Source organism: Podarcis pityusensis, assembly GCF_964106645.2.
Source record: "Podarcis pityusensis genome assembly, chromosome: 5".
In the NCBI taxonomy this organism is placed as follows: Eukaryota; Metazoa; Chordata; class Lepidosauria; order Squamata; family Lacertidae; genus Podarcis; species Podarcis pityusensis.
In genome coordinates, this window is record NC_138032.1 from 33,669,803 (window position 1) to 33,688,103 (window position 18,301).

At 41.0% G+C, this 18,301-nt stretch overlaps 1 protein-coding gene across 7 annotated transcripts in view; it reads left to right on the forward strand.

Moving 5' to 3' along the window:
* Positions 1 to 18,301, forward strand: part of PIK3CB (phosphatidylinositol-4,5-bisphosphate 3-kinase catalytic subunit beta) — a 112,451-nt gene that overhangs the window by 69,758 nt on the left and 24,392 nt on the right. For all 7 annotated transcript variants that reach the window (XM_081006876.1, XM_081006877.1, XM_081006875.1 and 4 more), the window contains 9 exons: positions 1,749 to 1,932; positions 3,894 to 4,119; positions 7,585 to 7,808; positions 9,603 to 9,785; positions 10,241 to 10,402; positions 11,161 to 11,247; positions 13,322 to 13,573; positions 14,942 to 15,038; positions 16,928 to 17,058. In XM_081006876.1, the coding sequence (XP_080863002.1) occupies positions 1,780 to 1,932; positions 3,894 to 4,119; positions 7,585 to 7,808; positions 9,603 to 9,785; positions 10,241 to 10,402; positions 11,161 to 11,247; positions 13,322 to 13,573; positions 14,942 to 15,038; positions 16,928 to 17,058 (1,515 nt within the window). In that variant the 5' untranslated portion in view covers positions 1,749 to 1,779. The remainder of the gene's footprint in view (positions 1 to 1,748; positions 1,933 to 3,893; positions 4,120 to 7,584; positions 7,809 to 9,602; positions 9,786 to 10,240; positions 10,403 to 11,160; positions 11,248 to 13,321; positions 13,574 to 14,941; positions 15,039 to 16,927; positions 17,059 to 18,301) is intronic.

Below are 18,301 nucleotides of genomic sequence, written 5' to 3' on the forward strand. Positions count from 1 at the left end.
CTTTATGTTGTCCGCAAGTGGCACAAATTAGAATGGCGACTGGATGTCATTTCTGAAATAAGCTAATCTGTTTCATTGATAAACAAAATGCTCACTCATTCCTTTCTACTGGGCAGTTGTTGTATTTGCATATTGAAAACACGCCCCCGAATGCTAGTTTGATTTGAGCGCTTGCAAATTGAGCTTCACCTGGGACACTTCCTCCCTCCTGGCAACTTCCTATCGAATGCACAATTTAATAATAAACCAGAAGTTTATAAAATGGTATCCACACAAAAAAGAGGAATATATTTGGTTCAGGCTTTTGTTGCTCTTTAGGGACTTCTCCCTTCCCCAAGCCTGTGATTTTCAGCCTGTGTACTAATTTAGTCCCCCTGACATCTGAAAAACATTTAACCCCCTGAAACAGTTCCCAAGTCCTAAAACTGCAGGCATCAAATGTCACCTGGTGAGAGGAGCGGGATTGCTTATAGGATTACATCTAGTTCACACACGACATTATGACATGATCGCCACTTGAAAAAAGCCATTAAATGGAAGAGAGATTGTGTGGTATGCTGTTCATGGGATTCACTTCCCACAAGGCTTCAGTGATTTTCGCCATGTCCATTGTGACATCTTTGCAAGAATGAGGTGAAAACTCCTGGGATGAGGGTAAGCTTCTGACATGAATGGCTTACTGTGTAGGGAAATTTGGGCTTACACTCCCATGTCCTGTGCTCCCACTGCTGTATTTTAAGTTGGTATTGTGTACACAGCCTTGCACCCTGTGGCAGTTTGAAGCCACTTCCATACCTCTTTACTGCATGGGTGAACTTAGCCCTGTACACATTGCTAAACTGTTAATTGATTTGTTCCTATTGAAACCCCTCTGCTTTTGTGCTTCTGCAAGTATCTCTAGAATACCCAATTGCTGCTCTGCTTTTCTGACCCCTATATAAAAATAGCAGGATTTTAGGTATTTGAATGCTGCTATGACATTCTCCCTTTTCTAAGCTAAATATGCCTTTTTCAGAATTTTGACCCATTATGTTGCATACATGGTGGAATCCAATGGACCATGTAAACATTTGTCCAAGAGGGCTTTGTACTTGAGCTTTGTAAATGTAAATTCTCAACTCGGGCTATAACATGCATTATAAGATGTATTTTGTGCACCCAGACATTGCAAAATGGGGGTTGGGGTTGGGCTGTCTTTAAACTATTGATTCAATGGCAGCAAAAATTGACCTTCTGGGATTATTATTTACTAGTTGCACATCTCATAATCACACTTTTGTGCTTCTTCCCCCCCCCCAAAAAAAAAGTCTGAGCAAGATATTCTAACTTGAAATTTGTATTTTCTTCTAATTTCACAGTTGGACAGTCTCTCTCCATTACAAAGATTTCTAATCACAGCTCAGAGCTAGCATAGCAATCTATTGTGTGTGTTGTTTTTTGCCTTCTAGCACACCTCATTTCCAAATGCCTACTAGACTGGAAGTTTTTTAAATGTGAAAAATACCCTTCAGAATATTGCAGTTCTTTCCTTCTTTATTCCTTCCTTACTCTACATTAGACAAACTTAAGTGAAGCTCTGACCAGAAGTCATGCCTAAAAAGGCAGCGTCTTCTCATAAACTTTGTCTATGTGAGTGTTGGTGCCACTGTTTGGTACCCTTTGATGTTTGTGCAGTATTTGATTCTAATTTAAAAGCAGTCCTATGAAAGTGAACATAGTAAATTATTCTAACTTAATTTTTCTTCTAGGACCACATGGTTATGAGATTTAAAGTCCATTATGCCTCCTGCCATGGCAGATGCCCTAGACATCTGGGCAGTAGATTCACAGATAGCAGCTGATGGCTTAATATCTGTGGACTTCCTGCTTCCCACTGGAATTTACATCAGTCTAGATGTCCCACGTGATGCCACTATCAGTCTTATAAAACAGGTAATACAGAACAGGTAAAACTGGCTTGCTCTTAAAGTGTCTATTAGGTACTTCTCATTGAAGTGCATTTTGTTTATCATATAATTTAAGTGTTTAGAATAATATTCCTGAGTATGTGACCTGATTTAAATTTTGTGAAACATGACTTAGGGGTCTGGTTTGAAGGGCAGATCCCTATAAAACATTAGCTTCTACATGAGCATCATCCCATTGTTGTTTTCATGCAAGTGTGCATTCTTGTAACTATGTTGGTTAGAACTAGGCTGCATTCAGACAGTATTTTATTCCATTTTTCCAGTGGTTCCTTACCTGATTTTTTGTGATCTTTCACATGGATTAAGGGACATTTATGGAAATCTATGGAAATTTTAGGGTTCATTTCTGTGTTAATTGCTTCCAGAGAAAATTCAGATGCAACCCTGGTTACCTGGAAAATCCTGTGGTGTAATTTCCCCGTGGTTTTCATGGGTCATGCCAAGTGATGAAATTTGGAGCAGCATTCCAGCATACAATTCTTTCCCACAGTTTTCATTGGGGAATCATCACACACACACACGATGACACAATTCAATGTAACACCAAACCCACTCGTTCAAATGAGATTTCGTGTGACATGGCAGTAGTATATCAATAAAAAACAACAACACAGTTCACAGCACAGCAAGTATTGCAGTGTAAATGGAACTTTAGAAAGCAGGACAGAAGTGCTAGCATTATAACCAGGAAAGCTAATGGAATAATCTTCATGTCTAAATGCAGTTCTAGTCACCCCCATGGACTTTACAGGAAAGAATTCACAAGTACAGGAGGTGACTGTTTTGCGCCCATCCAATTGATGTGTGACTGCCAATGTGCGGGTCCTCTTGGACCCAGAAGGGAGCAGGATGGGAATGTAATGGCACATAATGGGAGTGGGGCAGGCAGCGGCAGAGCAAGCTGATCGGGTGCCTGTGCTGCACGTGTGCCCTGCACCCAGGGGTGTGGCCAGCTGCCCGTGGGGGCAGGACGCTCCATGGGGCCTCCAAGGAGTCTGCCTGCCTCCTCCCACTCAGCCACCCTACAGCTGGGGAGGAGGCAGTGGGCAGACTGTTTGGGGCAGCGTGGAGCCTGCGGGCGCCCAAGCCACTGCATCACTCTCTGCAGGCCCCGCGGTGAGTGCCACCCAGCATTTTGTCACACCCCTTGGTGGTGACACCTGGGGTGGCCCGCCTCCACCGCACCCCCCTTCCTCCTTATGCATGCTCTGCCAACGTGGGGGGTGGGTGGGCAGGAACAGAACACCATGGAAAATGGCTTTCACCAGTAGTGTGTTATGGGGCCCTGGGAACCTTGGAATCTGCTTGCTACATATTCTCTTACTAGTAGACATAGAAGATGGTCAGGCAGATTTCTTTCTTTTCTGTTTAACTAGCTTACTGGCTGATAGATGCAGAAATCTTAGTGGCCCATAAATTCTACAACTGGCCTGAAATTGATGTCCTTTTCAGATGCTTCGTGGCCAAAACCCTACAACAATCTTGCCAAACCAGCAGGCAAAAAAAACAATGCAGAAGAACTAACTTGGGAAAGAAGTCCCACCCCACCCCTTAGCACTTGTTTTTATTACTAAAGTATGAATAAAGACAGTGACAAGTGTACCTTTTTATTCTTGACACTTTGTTCCAGCACAGTCTTTACAGCAGAGAGAACCAGTTTTCTTTCAGGACCAGTGATTTTTAGTTTTAAAAAACAATGGCTGTATTAATTTAAAATAGATGAATGACCTACCACTATTCTCTGGAGGCTTGAGTCAGCTGTGTTTGATTGAAGGAAGTTTGTTTAAGCTGAAGTAAGGGCTTGCATGAGTGATACAGAAACACCTACCTAATGCTGTGCGTACAGTTGACAGAGGTCTTACTTTCCAGTGAGTGGGTTTTGTGAACAAAGCGTTCTACTGTTACAGTCTCTGTGCTTATTTGCAGCTATTATGGAAGGAAGCACAGAGTTACCCTCTGTTTCATCTTCTTATGGAGATCGACTCCTATATGTTCTCTTGTGTGAACCAAACAGCGGTACGTGAAGAACTGGAAGATGAGACACGCAGACTCTGTGACGTTAGACCATTCCTTCCTGTCCTTCAACTAATTACAAGAAGCTGTGACCCAGGGGAAAAATTGGACTCTAAAATAGGTGTCCTCATAGGAAAAGGTAAATATTGGTGTTCTTGGCTGTGGAGATGGGGATACAGCACCAAAAGAGCACTGAGGTGGATTGAAATTAGCCCGAAAGCATTAAAAGGACTGGGCTTAACTATAGTAAGATTAACCCCAAATAAAATTTAACATGACCATTTTCTGTCCTTGAATGTGTATCCCTCGTTCTAATTAACTATGAAAAAAACACCCAAATTTTAATAGTTTTACATAGCATCATAATTAGAGTAAATACCATATTGAAGAATGCATTCAGAAATCAATTATATGTGTTTCTGTGTTAGGATGTTACAAATGTTGGATAGTGATAATGTTCTATTAATGATGTACATACAAGGTATGATGGATGCACGTTAATATGTACACTACCCAGTAATTGGACTGTAAATAACTCCTATTAATTGGATATTCTTTGCTTAAAAACCCATTTTTATGATTTTCACCGTCAGGTATAATAGAACAGGCTTGTCTTGACTTAAGAGAGAAATGTATTAGACACCAAACTTCTACTTCTTCTAGTGCTCCACAGGCTTGGGGCAGTCTTTGTTGCCAAGACAAAAATTGTGGTTGTAAGGAGCTCTAATCTTGTGTTGCAGCTTCATGTAAGGTCAGCAACAATTCTCTGTCACAGCTCAAGGTTGTTACTGAAAAGGATGGTGGGGACTTGTCTGTAGGGCTCTATGCTATTCATTCAGGGGACCTCAGCAATACAGCAGCCAAAGAATACGTTGGAACTAAGAACAGGGTGGAAACCTCTGCACACATCTGCAGCTCCCAAAATTGACAGGAAAGCTGAGGCTCACATACTTTTTAGTGATGGCAACGACACACCTGTCAGTGATCAGTGGAAACATAGTACAGAAATATCTGTTTTCATATGGTTTGCAAAAGTGAAAGTAAGATTTATCGGTTTCATTGCTTTTCTCCCATGAGGAGTTGTACTTTTGTTTCTTTTGTAAATGATATCCTGCCCCTGGGTAGGTTTACAGCATAACGTTAAAACACGTGTGTGTGCGCGCGCACACACACACACACACACACACAAAGTTTTAAAGCCTCCACATCTATGGCAGTTGAATGCAGGGATAGACCCATGTTGTGTACTCAGTACTCGTAATTCCACACTGGTTTGTCTTGTGATCTATCTCAGGCTCGGAGGCCTATAAGACCAGTTGCATGATGGAATTTATTTTATGGATACAATTCCCACTGTGGTACCCAGGCATGCATTGGAACCCTTGAGGTCTTCCACGGGTGCCCGTGAAGCCTCTGACATTCCCTTGCCTATTTCCTGTTTGCTTTTCAAACCTCTGATTAATTCTACTGTATCTGACTTTTACCCAGGTCCCCTGGAAAGGCAATGTCTTTGGGTACACCCTCTCTCAGGGGAGTGGGGAGAGAAATGACTGGGACTTGCATAAGCTCAAAAGTCCAAATGTGCCCATGGGCCAAAAAGGCTGCTGACCCAATGTTTGAGTTGGAGCAATTCCTTGTAACCAGGTGCTCCTCATGTTAGTGGTGGTAGTAACCAATCGCTGTGCACATGCCTTTCAAAAGAGAAGGACAAGCCAGAGAAAATCCTCTTTTTCTACCATCTGCAGCAGACTGCATGGGAGAGGAACATCTTTGCAGCAGCATTAGCAAAGGCCGTAATTGCGACTTTAGCATTCGAATAACCAATATGTTTTCTATGTGTGTATTTAAAATTCTTCTGGATGTTCTGATTCAACTGCCTTTAAGGCAGGACTAGGGTGAACTTCAGGTCCAGGGGCTGGATACAGCCAACAAGACCTCTCTGTTTGGGCCTTTCGACTCTCCCTTACCACACCCTTTTACTGGCTGTGTTTTGCACCCCAAGTATTGCTCCCCCATAGCTCTTAAACTTTGATAATGCTTCTTGTTTGCCTAGATCAGCCTTTCTCAACCTGTGGGTCCCCAGATGTTGTTGAACTACAACTCCCATCCCCCCCTAGCTAGCAAGACCAGAGCTCAGGGAGGATAGGAGTTGTAGTCCAACAACATCTGGGGACCCACAGGTTGAGAACTGCTGGCCTAGATGGAGAGTTGAGAGGGTCATGCAAATGTTTGTAGAAACTTGCCTGTATAAAAGTAAGCTTTACATTATTTTCTCTGTTGGCTTTTGCCTCTGGTCCCACCCACCAGTGGTTGTCTTGTCAAATACAGCTAGAAATTTACTTATTGAGGAATTCAGAAACTACAAGTCATAAGAATATAAGGTGACCCTGCTGGATCACGCCAGTGACCAATCTGGTCCAGCATCCTGTTCTCACAGGCCTGTGAGATGCCTGTGGGAAGGCTGCAAGATGGACATAAGCACAACAGCACTCTGCCCACCTGCAATTCCCAGCAGCTGGTACACAGAGGCATAATGCAGTCAGCTGCTGTTGAATTTTTAACATAATAAAATTTTTCATGCAATTTGCAAAGGGAATGGTGCATTTTATATTGAAATTAAAAATAATCAATAGGCAGGCCATGCTTCCCATCAGAAACAATGGGCAGTTGTTAGTTCCTGGCACAATATCTACAAGTTCTGTTTAGCTTTCAACAGCAAACTGAACCCTAACTTGTCTGCGCTGACAATGGCTTCTACTGACGCACAGAGTTCTTTTATAGATTTTTGTAACTGATTATTTCGAAAAAGAATGACTGGGCAATTTTCCCCGTTTTGAACAAAGCAAGTTCTCTGGTTCTTTGTACTTCTCAGGGTAGAATTAGTTATTCCTCTTCGAACCTGCTTGACCTGAGCTTTATGCCATGTGCTCCTCAGTGAAGGCTTGTGTTTAAACGCCTTAGACATTGGGAAATACAATTGAAGTTATTACTAAAGTATTAATGGAAAATGTAATGTTCTTCTTCCCACACCTCCAGTACTGTACTATACATATGTAAGGTGCAATTCATAACCTTTTGAATGAGCAGCGTATATCAATTTTCTCTTTTTCCTATAAAAGTTAAAATACTTATCAAAGTACTCAGTCAAAATATGATTTCAGTGTTCCATGGAAGCCAAGGTAAACCTATAGCTGTGATTTACAAAAAAATAAATAACTCTCAGAATTCCTCAGCAGAATATTCTACATGGAAAGTTCAAAATGGCAGCTGTGGTAGTATCTTGAATGCTTATGTGTGTGGGGGTGGGGGTGGGGGTGTATTTAATGGAGTTAGGGTTTTTAATGGAAAATGTGGCATTGAATTGGTTTGTGTAATAACACTAAAAGAAGAAACAACTTTTTGGGCTAAGTTTTAGGCTAACTTAGCTAAGTTCAGCTAAATTTTACTCAGAGTCACCCCATTGAAATTAGTGTCTATAATGGAATTAGGCCCATTAATTTCAGTGGGTCTACTCGGAGTAAGCCTTAGTTGGCCGTGTGGTGCAATGTGATTCTTCTCCTCCGACACTTTTAAAAATATGTATTGTTTAATTAAATCATTTCAGGCCTCCATGAGTTTGATGCCCTACAAGACCCAGAAGTCAAAGAATTCCGGATTAAAATGCGGCTAATCAGTGAAGAGAAGATGCAGTCACTTGTGGGGCTGTCTTGGATGGACTGGTTGAAGTACACTTACCCACCGCACCTAGAGCCAGCAACACAGGAAAACCTCCAAGATAAACTTTATGGTGGCAATCTAGTTGTGGCTGTTCATTTTGACAACTGCCGGGTAGGATTATTGGCCATAGTTAGAAAACACTTCCACAGCTACCTCAAGTAATTCCCACTTGCAAGTTGCAAAATGTACATTGTCAAACACTCAGAAGGTTGTCGCTGTGAGATGAATAGGGTGGCGCTGTGGGTTAAACCACAGAGCCTAGGACTTGCCGATCAGAAGGTCGGCGGTTCGAATCCCCGCAGTGGGGTGAGCTCCTGTTGCTCGGTCCCTGCTCCTGCCAACCTAGCAGTTCGAAAGCACTTCAAAGTGCAAGTAGATAAATAGGTACTGCTCCGGCGGGAAGGTAAATGGCATTTCCGTGTTCGCCAGAAGCGGCTTAGTCATGCTGGCCACATGACCCAGAAGCTGTACGCCGGCTCCCTCGGCCAATAAAGCGAGATGAGTGCCGCAACCCCAGAGTCGGTCACGACTGGACCTAATGGTCAGAGGTCCCTTTACCTTTAATAGCTCTGAACACCTTTAACTAACTACTGCTCCCAGGATTCTTTGCAAAACCCATGGCTGTTTAAAGCGGTATGATACTGCTTTAAATGTATAGTGTAGGTGGTGAGGTGGCTATGTACCCTATATAAACACCTCTGTGTGTAACATCTATCTATGTCCAGTGGTATCTGCCCTATTTGAAGTACTGTTTGTTTGCTTTATTAAGCTATTTAGGTATATACTGCCTGTCGTGCAATCATTTCAGTACAAATATACAAATACAATAAATATTCAGTACAGATATACAAACAAACAGTATATAAAAATATATACACTGTTAAAATCAAGTCTGATTGAGCAGTCAATAAAAAATAAACTTAGCTTTATACAGTGGCAAGCTGTATTTGTAACATTTAGTTGACCATGTGGTGCAATGGCGACAATTCTTTCGTTGGGCCTACAACAGAGTCCAAACAAAGATAATCGACATCTTGCATAGCTTTTGATGGATGTATTTGAGTCCTGAGTTGTTATAGGCTTTAAACACTAACTTGGGCACCTTGAATGGACCCAGAAATGAGCTGTCAACCAGTGCAGCAGTTTTAAAGTGGGTTATATGAGATCTAAATTGAACCTCAGTCAGTAATCTGACTGCTGCATTTTTGACCAGTTGAAGTTTCTGAGTCATCGTCCTGAAGGGTTCCAAAGCATGAGATTCAATGTATGCCATTAATCTAAAGTCTATTTTGACCTTCATACACCAGTGTTTAGAACATTTTAAATATAAAAAAAATTCTATAGAAACACTGTGTTTAAGAAGGTCTCCTTTTTAAAAAAGTTGAATTGCGAGGGCCTCTGTATCTGGCAGTAAACTTCAGGGAAAGTAGCTTTTTTGAGACAGATAACTTTTGAAACTGAGAAAATATTGAATTGATTTTGACAGACTTTGACAGAAGGTTGCTATATAAATAGGCCTGTAGACAAAAAATAATATTCATCATAAAATGTAAAATGAAAGCAGGCATTTGTAAACAATTGCTTTTGAATTCCTGCATCTTCTTAGTGTGTTCGAAAAAATAAAAGCTCTGTATGTACTCTTATAAAAGCATTTGTGCACAACATAATAGACTCTGTGATGAGGATCCATGTGAAAAAATGTATTTTATCTTGCACAATTACATATTAAATAGTAAAATGGGTACCTACACCTACCAGGTTTCTTTTTTTATATAAACCAGGAAATATTCTTATGTAAAACTTATATGGCCCATAGACTTGGGGGTTTTATTCTCTGAAGTAAAATGAATTATTTATATTCATTCATACTTGAAAGTAATAGCTATTACTTCTTCTTTTTAATAGGACGTGTTTAGTTTTCAGGTGTCTCCTAATATAAACCCTATCAAGCTGAATGAACTAGCAATTCGTAAACGTTTGACTATCCATGGAAGAGAAGATGAGGAAGTTGATCCTTCTGACTATGTTCTGCAAGTTAGTGGAAGACTGGAATATGTTTTTGGGGACCATCCATTAATTCAGTTCCAGGTATTCTTTTTTTTTAAAAAAAGCAATATGATTGTTTAGGAGGTGTGTCTTCAAAAAAAAATCAGATATTGAGTGGGTGGAAGTTGGTGTTTTCTCCCAAGATGTCTATTTTTTTACTTCTTTGGCAATGTCATACATGAAGAAATATATAATTGGACAATTCAGATGTGAACTCTGTGTTTTGCTCTACAATACCTATTCTAGGTGCTTTGTTGCTCAAGCACCCAAATATATGAAACATTTTTGAAAATGAATCAAGAGTTGCAGCAAATATTTTAAGTGTGAATGTGCTTGACTGGTTAATTGCTTTTTTCAAAGCATAAATGACCCCTAATGATTTCCCCCCCTTCCTTTTTGAAGTATATATATGGACCTAAATAAAACATGCTTTAAGGACTTCATGTTTAATTTTCAGCATGCAAATAACAGATTCATTGCCTCTCTTCCTTTCTCAGTATATCCATCGTTGTGTGATGAGCAGAGCTCTTCCTCAACTCACTCTTGTTGAATGCAGCACCATAAAAAAAATGTGTGATCAGGAAATGGTGGCTATAGAAGCTGCCATAAACCGAAAACCAGGCAACCCTCCTGTTCCTCTACCACCCAAAAAAACACGTGTGAGTTTTCTCATTCATTTTAAGAATTGTTGCATTCATGTCTGGAAGGTACAAGCAAATCATTTAAAAATGCAGCTTAAAGTTGACTGTTAGTTACCGTATTTTTCGCCCTATAGGACGCACTTTTCCCCCTCCAAAAATGAAGGGGAAATGTGTGTGCGTCCTATGGGGCGAATGCAGGCTTTCGCTGAAGCCTGGAGAGCGAGGGGGGTCGGTGCACACCGACCCCTCTCGCTCTCCAGGCTTCAGGAAGCTCTCCGCTAGCCGTGGGAGAGCTGCGCGAAGTCGCGCAGCTCTCCCGCGGCTAGCAGAGAGCTTGCCTGCACCCAGAAGCTTGGGGCGCGCTGCGCTCAGCACACCCCAGGCTTCGGGCTTCGCACAGCTCTCCGCTAGCCGTGGGAGAGCTGCGCGAAGTCGCACAGCTCTCCCACGGCTTGCGGATAGCAGCCTGTTCTGGGGGCTGGGGTCGGGGGAAGCTCGGGCACCTGGGGGGGGGATAAAAATTTTTTTCTTTATTTCCCCCCCAAAAAACTAGGTGCGGCCTATGGGCTGGTGCGCCCTATGGGGCGAAAAATACGGTAATTGTTTGCATTGTTACCTCCATAAGCCATTCTTGGCAAAAGAGAAACATTCTTTGCAGAAGAGAGACATTAGTTATTGATTTAGCGCAGAACTTTTTTAAAGCAGCATGATCTTGAAATGTATGCGTTTCTCAAAAAGCCTGGAAATCTCTCATCGCTGTTTCCTTTCTACAACAGTTGACTCAAAGTGTATGGGATATTAACAATCCTTTCAAGGTAGTCCTAGTGAATGGCAACAAGTTGAACACAGAAGAGACAGCTAAGGTAAGTAAATTCCTCCCCAACACAAGTGATGTTTCTGCTGGTCGTCTTAACAAATTTCCTTTGTTTGTCAAGGCTGCATTTGATTTGATTACCGTATTTTTTGCACCATAACACTCACTTTTTTCCTCCTAGAAAGTAAGGGGAAATGTCTGTGCGTGTTATGGAGGAAATGCCTACGGGTGGCATGCCTACGGATTTTCCTCCTCTAAAAACTACGTGCGTGTTATGGTCGGGTGCGTGTTATAGAGCGAAAAATACGGTATTTAATAAACAAGGGCCTGATTTAAATACCAATAATCTAAATGACTACATGATTACAATCGGGAATTGGCTTGAATCTCTGGCTGAACTGTAAATCAAAAGCTACAGAGTGACGCTAAATGTCTTGAAAAATATTTAGGTAGACAGAAATATCATGACGTAAGGTGATATGTGAACTCCTAATCTGCAAATTTAACTGAAAGATATTCCTAATTTTATGGCATTAATATGTAAAAATTTTTTAATGTTCAGATGAATTTCCAGCTTTTAAAAGATTTGCAAGTATAATCTGGTTCCACTAAGCATTTTGCTCTGTACTTAGTTCAATGAAGATGCTGAATGCAGAAGCAAATGAAATGGTATTTCCTGTAAAAAGAATGCATTTTAAACCAAGGTTGTAACATGTAAGAGCTTACTGCGCAAACCCCTTCCTATGCATTTTGCCTATGAAATAGAATGGCATGCATTTTTCCCTTGTTTGTTTGGCATACAGTTAAGTGAATGAATGAATTTTCAGCTAGAGAAGACAAAAAAAATATATATGAATGGGCTCATAGTGTGGCATGACTGGCATGATGTTTAAAACAATTCACTGACCTTTCAGGACAAATTGTTTTGAACAAAAATCAGTTCAAGTTTTTATATACTGAAAGGGAGAAAAATGCAGTAATTGCTAAGGAGAAGCAGAATGCCACAAAGCTATTCTTAAGAAACGTGTTTTACCATTTTGCGTTTTATGTAATCTGTGTTTTTATATTGTATTTTTATGTTGTGAACCGCCCTGAGATCTACAGATGAAGGGTGGTATACAAAGTTAATTAATTAATTAATATATAATATTTCCCTGTTTGTTATTTTGGATGAATATTGCAGAAATTATGCATATTTATAATCCTAGCAATCTTTTTCTTCCTGAAAACAGAAGAGAGACAAAAAAGAGATTGTGCAATGATCTGTTTAAAAAATGGGACAATAATGTGTGCAGCAAGTTTTTGTCTACATTTTCAAAAAAAAAGTGCTCAGTGCTTCATTTAAGCTGCTATTTTAAGATTTTGCCACAAAGATTTGTCAGAAATAAACCACATTTAAAATCAGGGAGATTTAGCATTAGTTCTGGCTAAAACCCATTCCGTAAGCTCTGAAGGAAATCTGATTGTGAGTGACTAACTTTTTTGCTTGTATTACTATTTTGAAAAGTGCTTTTCGGCAAAGGTACCTTAGGCAGCCCCCAAAAGTTTGCTAATTATATTAAAGAGAAAGGACTACAGCTTTAGAAATATGTTGTGGTTTTTTTAAAAAAAACTATGTTTACATAGGAATATCACTCCATTAGGACACAGTATAGAATATTAAGGCATGTGCCAATTATATGCACTTGAAAATAATCACATACCGTACATGCATACTAATTTGCAATTCAAAAACAAATTGAACCATTTCCCAGTTGTAATAATTGCCTCCAAAGATTCAAAGGCATCCTGAATTGCCATTATCATTCCTGTTCTAGAAATATAAGCAAAAATATGTGTGTGAGGTTAGTTATGCTTCTTGTCGCCATCCACTCTCCTAATTGGTAAACTTTGTGCCCAGTCATGAGAAGCAAAATATTTACCATCAGTTTACCTTGGCAATACCCACAGATTTCTTAGATCTTCAGGGCAGCTAATTCTCTAGCACGTAGCATAAGAACACTAATTAGGGCAAATATTCTAAAGCTGCCTTGCCTTCTTTCTAAGCAGGAAATACTTCTAGGTAAATAATCCTTACTCTCTGGAATGTGTTTGGATACTTCCCTGTCATGTCTCTCTTGCAGGTTCATGTCAGGGCTGGTCTCTTCCATGGAACTGAGCTCCTTTGTAAACCTATCGTAAGCTCAGAAATATCTGGGAGAAATGACCATGTTTGGAACGAACCCTTGGAATTTGATATCAACGTCTGTGATTTGCCAAGAATGGCTAGGCTGTGCTTTGTGGTCTATGCTGTGATGGATAAAAAGAAAAAAAATAATCCAAGCAAGACACTTAATCCGTCCAAATACCAGACCATTAGGAAAGCTGGCAAAGTGGTAATGGATTCGTTTCTTTACATTCCTGTTCGTTGTACTGGGAAGTCTCTGCATGTGTTTTGCATACTTTTCATTTCCATAGCTTTTTAAAATTCTAAACTTCAGACTGAAAGTTGGGATGTATGCTGATATATATACACACATACACGCATACAGAGAGAGAGAGAGAAATATATATATTTACACACACACACACACACACACACACACACACTTGAGTATGTACTATTCATTTTTAAACAGGGGTATAGGACCAAACAGTAATAATCTTGCCTTACTGTTTTTTCTACTTCATTCTTATTTCTACCATTTGTGAATGTCACATACTGTTCTACATTTGAATACAATAAAAGGAATAAAGGTGAATGCTTCTCATATATATATATTCACATATTGCTTTCTGCCAGAGGATAATAAATGCCACGTTGGAAAAACATTAAAAAGCATACATTCAATTTGCTGTAGTTCTGCTGGCATTCTAGATTGCACAAATTGTGTTCAGCCTAGTTCTCAAGAGTTTTTCCACACTGTGCATAGAAGTCAGGTTTGCTGAGGCTTTGCTTGCTTTTCCATGGTGTTTCTCATTAGAAACACAATTGCACTCAACATTGTTGTGTGTGTGTTGTACGCCCTAAACTATTTTCATGACCCAGAGCAGGGTTTCCGAAACTTGAGCTGTTTTTGGACTACAACTCCCATCATCCTTAGCAGCACCAGTGGTCAGGGGTTATGGGAATTGTAGTCCAAAATCAGCTGGAGGGACCCCTCTCCCTGTTTGGGAAACCCTGCTCCAGAGGTAATATGATGCATCTCATCAGTCATGTAGTTCCAGCATCTTATACTACAGGGGTGGCCAATTGCCAAGAGACTGCGATTTACTCAGAGTTAAAAACTGGCAGTGATCTACCCCCTTTTTGGGGAAGGAAAGCCCTGTTTTGGGGGGTTCAGGTCAAAGTTGAGCTTTTTTAAGGAATGAGCAAGGCCCGTTTCTTGGAGGTTCAGGTCAAAGTTGTTGAGCTTTTTTTTTAGGGAGAAGGAGGGAGGCCATTTTGGGGGGCGGGTGGGGCAAAACTTTTGAGCCAATGTTGTTGTGCTTCCACAGACATCCAGTGATCTACCGGTAGATCATGACTTACCTGTTGGACATGCCTGTTGTACTATATGACAGCAATTAGCTTGAAATGCATATATTAATTTACGCTTGTGGACATTCAGTTTCAAGAATAGTTCAGACTAGTAGTTTCTTATTATAGAAAACTCTTTGCACATTGCATTTTTCTCTGTGTATGTTATGTGTGTTGTTCTATTGTCTTAAGGTTTTGAATCCACTATGGCCTCATCTTCAAACAGTATGATTTTTCATTGCAGCACTACCCTGTCGCATGGGTCAATACTATGGTGTTTGATTTTAAAGGACAATTGAAAACTGGAGACCTCGTACTGTACAGCTGGTCGTCATTTCCTGGTAAGGCTTAATTTGTGATAAGAAGCTGCTTGTGCCATCAGCTATGCAGTGCTACTGCACAGCCTCTGTCCATTTCAGAGGGGCTGCCTTGCTTAGGCTTCCACAAAAGCCCCGCTGAAATTGAATGAAGACTTCATAACATCAGATCACAATCCATTCAGTACTTCCTGTAATACAGAGTTCAATGTCTCCTGAGCACATGAAGATAATGATTATGCTTATAAAACGCAAATAGAATATGGATAATAAAATATGCCTCGTAATATAAAAAATGCAAATTTGAGGTAAAATAAAGAAATTTCTTTGTGCAGGCAAAGCACTATTATGGCAAATTTAGACTCCAATGTTTTCCACTTAACTCATCTGACATGGGCTTGGAGCAACTGTTCAGCTAAGGTGCAGCTTTGGCTGAATGCATGAAATAACTTGGTCTGGAATAGTAGCCATTCTATAGGATAATCACTGCATGACTACAGACTGAATTGGCATTATTACTTAAATGGATCCTTACCAGTTCCTGCTGACTAAACATTTTGCCTTTTTTTGCAATTTGAGGTTCTTTTAAAATGCAGAACATAGCAAAAAGTGAATGTCGGTATTTTTATAACAGATATCATATCCCTGGAATGGAATTGCTAGCTTTTTCTCTCTTTAGAAAAAGAAACAAATCCAGCCCCAAAAGTAATCCCCACCCTCACATCAAAGTTTTGGCAGAAATTTCTGGTAAAATAGTGCCAAACCACTTCATTGACTTGTGTGTGCTCCTTGGTTTAAAGGAAAGAGTTATCTCTGTACTGCCAGTACATTATTCCAAACCTCACTGGTCCTCAAGTCCATGAAGGCTGCAGTCTTCTGCACAGAAAGGGTAGCCAGCGCTGTGCCCTTCAAATGTTGTTGGACCACATCCCTTACCACATCTGGCAACATCTGGAGGGCCCCATTGGCTACACTTGCCACTTACACTTAACTGGGAGCAAGGCCTGTTGTACCATACATTTGGCAATAGCTTTATAACTACAGTGGAACCTCGAGTTGTGGACGTAATCCGTGACGGAGGCATGTCCGCAACCTGCAACATTCACAAGCTGAAGTGCCACGTCTGTGTAGGCGCCGGCACGATTTGGTGCTTCTGTGCGAGTGGCAAAACCCAGAAGTGACCTGTTCCGGTACTTCCAGGTTTCCCGTGGTCCGCAACCCAAAAAAAACATAACCTGAAGCAAACGTAACATGAGGTATGACTATACACCAGTCACTATGTTCGATATGAAGCTAATGTCATGTCCAACATCTACCACTGAAACAGGATATCGGAACTTGAAATCCAACACAGTAAGGATAATCCTGAATGGAACTTAATTCGTGTCCTCGTCACTTCTGTTATAGCAAGTCTGCTACATTTTTATTATGGATTTAAAATAGAAATAGACCACTGTAGACTTTTCCAACCTCTGGGATTTGTAAACTTGTTTCTACATTGAATTAGAAGGTATCTCTTACGCCCAGATGGGAATGGTCCAGGAGTAGAAGAACACTTCTGTGCATCACAATGTGATGAAATTATTGCACTTCGTTTCAGGGTGGGGGCCATGGATGGGTAGAATGTGTGTTGGATTTCTATGAAAGTCATCATTGGAAGTTGACCACCTCTCCCTGCTTGCCTTGCTTGCCTTGTGACTTTTAAAACCCAACCTCTAAAATTAAAATTATATAGGAAATAAAAGTTGGCTCTGCTTACTTGAGGTTCTTACTGTGGCTCTGGGAGCTTTTCTGCTAATGTGGCCTGCCTGCCTTGTTAGTATACATTTAACATAGACTTGAATTTTGTTTAGCTATGCTACAGATTGAATGCTATTAAATATAAACACAACATGTGTATTCTGGTTGCCTAGATGAACTTGAAGAAATGTTGAATCCAATGGGAACTGTACAGACAAATCCATACACTGAAAATGCAACAGCTTTGCAGATCAAATTTCAAGAATATTCCAAATTTCCTATTTATTACCCTCCCTTTGATAAGGTAAGATTGTTATGGGTTCTTGTATTTTGTTTTCCTCCATGCATGATCCTGAATGCATTCTCTCTAACTTTACAGAGTTGCTCCTCAGTTGTTGCTGTTGTAACGACACTCAAGTACAGTGGTACCTCGGGTTACATACGCTTCAGGTTACAGACTCCACTAACCCAGAAATATTACCTCAGGTTAAGAACTTTGTTTCAGGATGAGAACAGAAATCGTGCAGTGGCGGCACAGCAGCAGCAGGAGGCCCCATTAGCTAAAGTGGTGCTTCAGGTTAAGAACAGTTTCAGGCTAAGAACAGACCTCCAGAACGAATTAAGTTCTTAAACCGAGGTACCACTGTATATGAATATGTGTCTACAAAAAGTTGACTAAACTTGGAAAACATTTTGGCTAACTGCATGTACGCAGATGCACATTACACACACATGCACATGCACACACACTGCTCACAAAGGATTCAATTCTATACACACTGGGGCTTCTGAGTAGAAATGTATGTGATTACCCTGCAAGTTAGTCACAAAAAATCAGTGGGAATGACGTTAGTCATGACTAACATTTCCCTTGGTTATGAGTAAGTGTAATTCACTAACAGAATAATCCCAGTTCCCTGCCTCTGCCACCAAAGCTCTGCAGAGCAGCAGAGCCACATCGTGGCCACTCATGGTGGCAGGGTGGGGGACAGGCAGATCAACCCTGATCCCTGTACCCGCTCCAGACTGGTGCAGTGATCAAGCTTATTGCCAGCCGGTACCAGCTATAAGAGGGATGCAGGTGGCCCTGTGGATTAAACCACAGAGCCTAGGGCTTGCCGATCAGAAGGTTGGTGGTTCGAATCCCCGCGACGGGGTGAGCTCCCGTTATTCGGTTCCAGCTCCTGCCCACCTAGCAGTTCGAAAGCACGCCAGTGCAAGTAGATCAATAGGTACCGCTCCGGCGGGAAGGTAAACGGCGTTTCCGTGCGCTGCTCTGGTTCGCCAGAAGCGGCTTAGTCATGCTGGCCACATGACCCGGAAGCTGTACGCCAGCTCCCTCGGCCAATAAAGCGAGATGAGCGCCGCAACCCCAGAGTCGGTCACAACTGGACCTAATGGTCAGGGGTCCCTTTACCTTTTACCAGCTATAAGAGCATTTCAGGATCCAGCAGATCTTGGGCTGGCTTATCTCCCTCCTCAGAGTACCCTATTTTGGGGCTTTCCACTGTTACGGCATAACTGTCCTTCTATTAGTGCTAATTTTA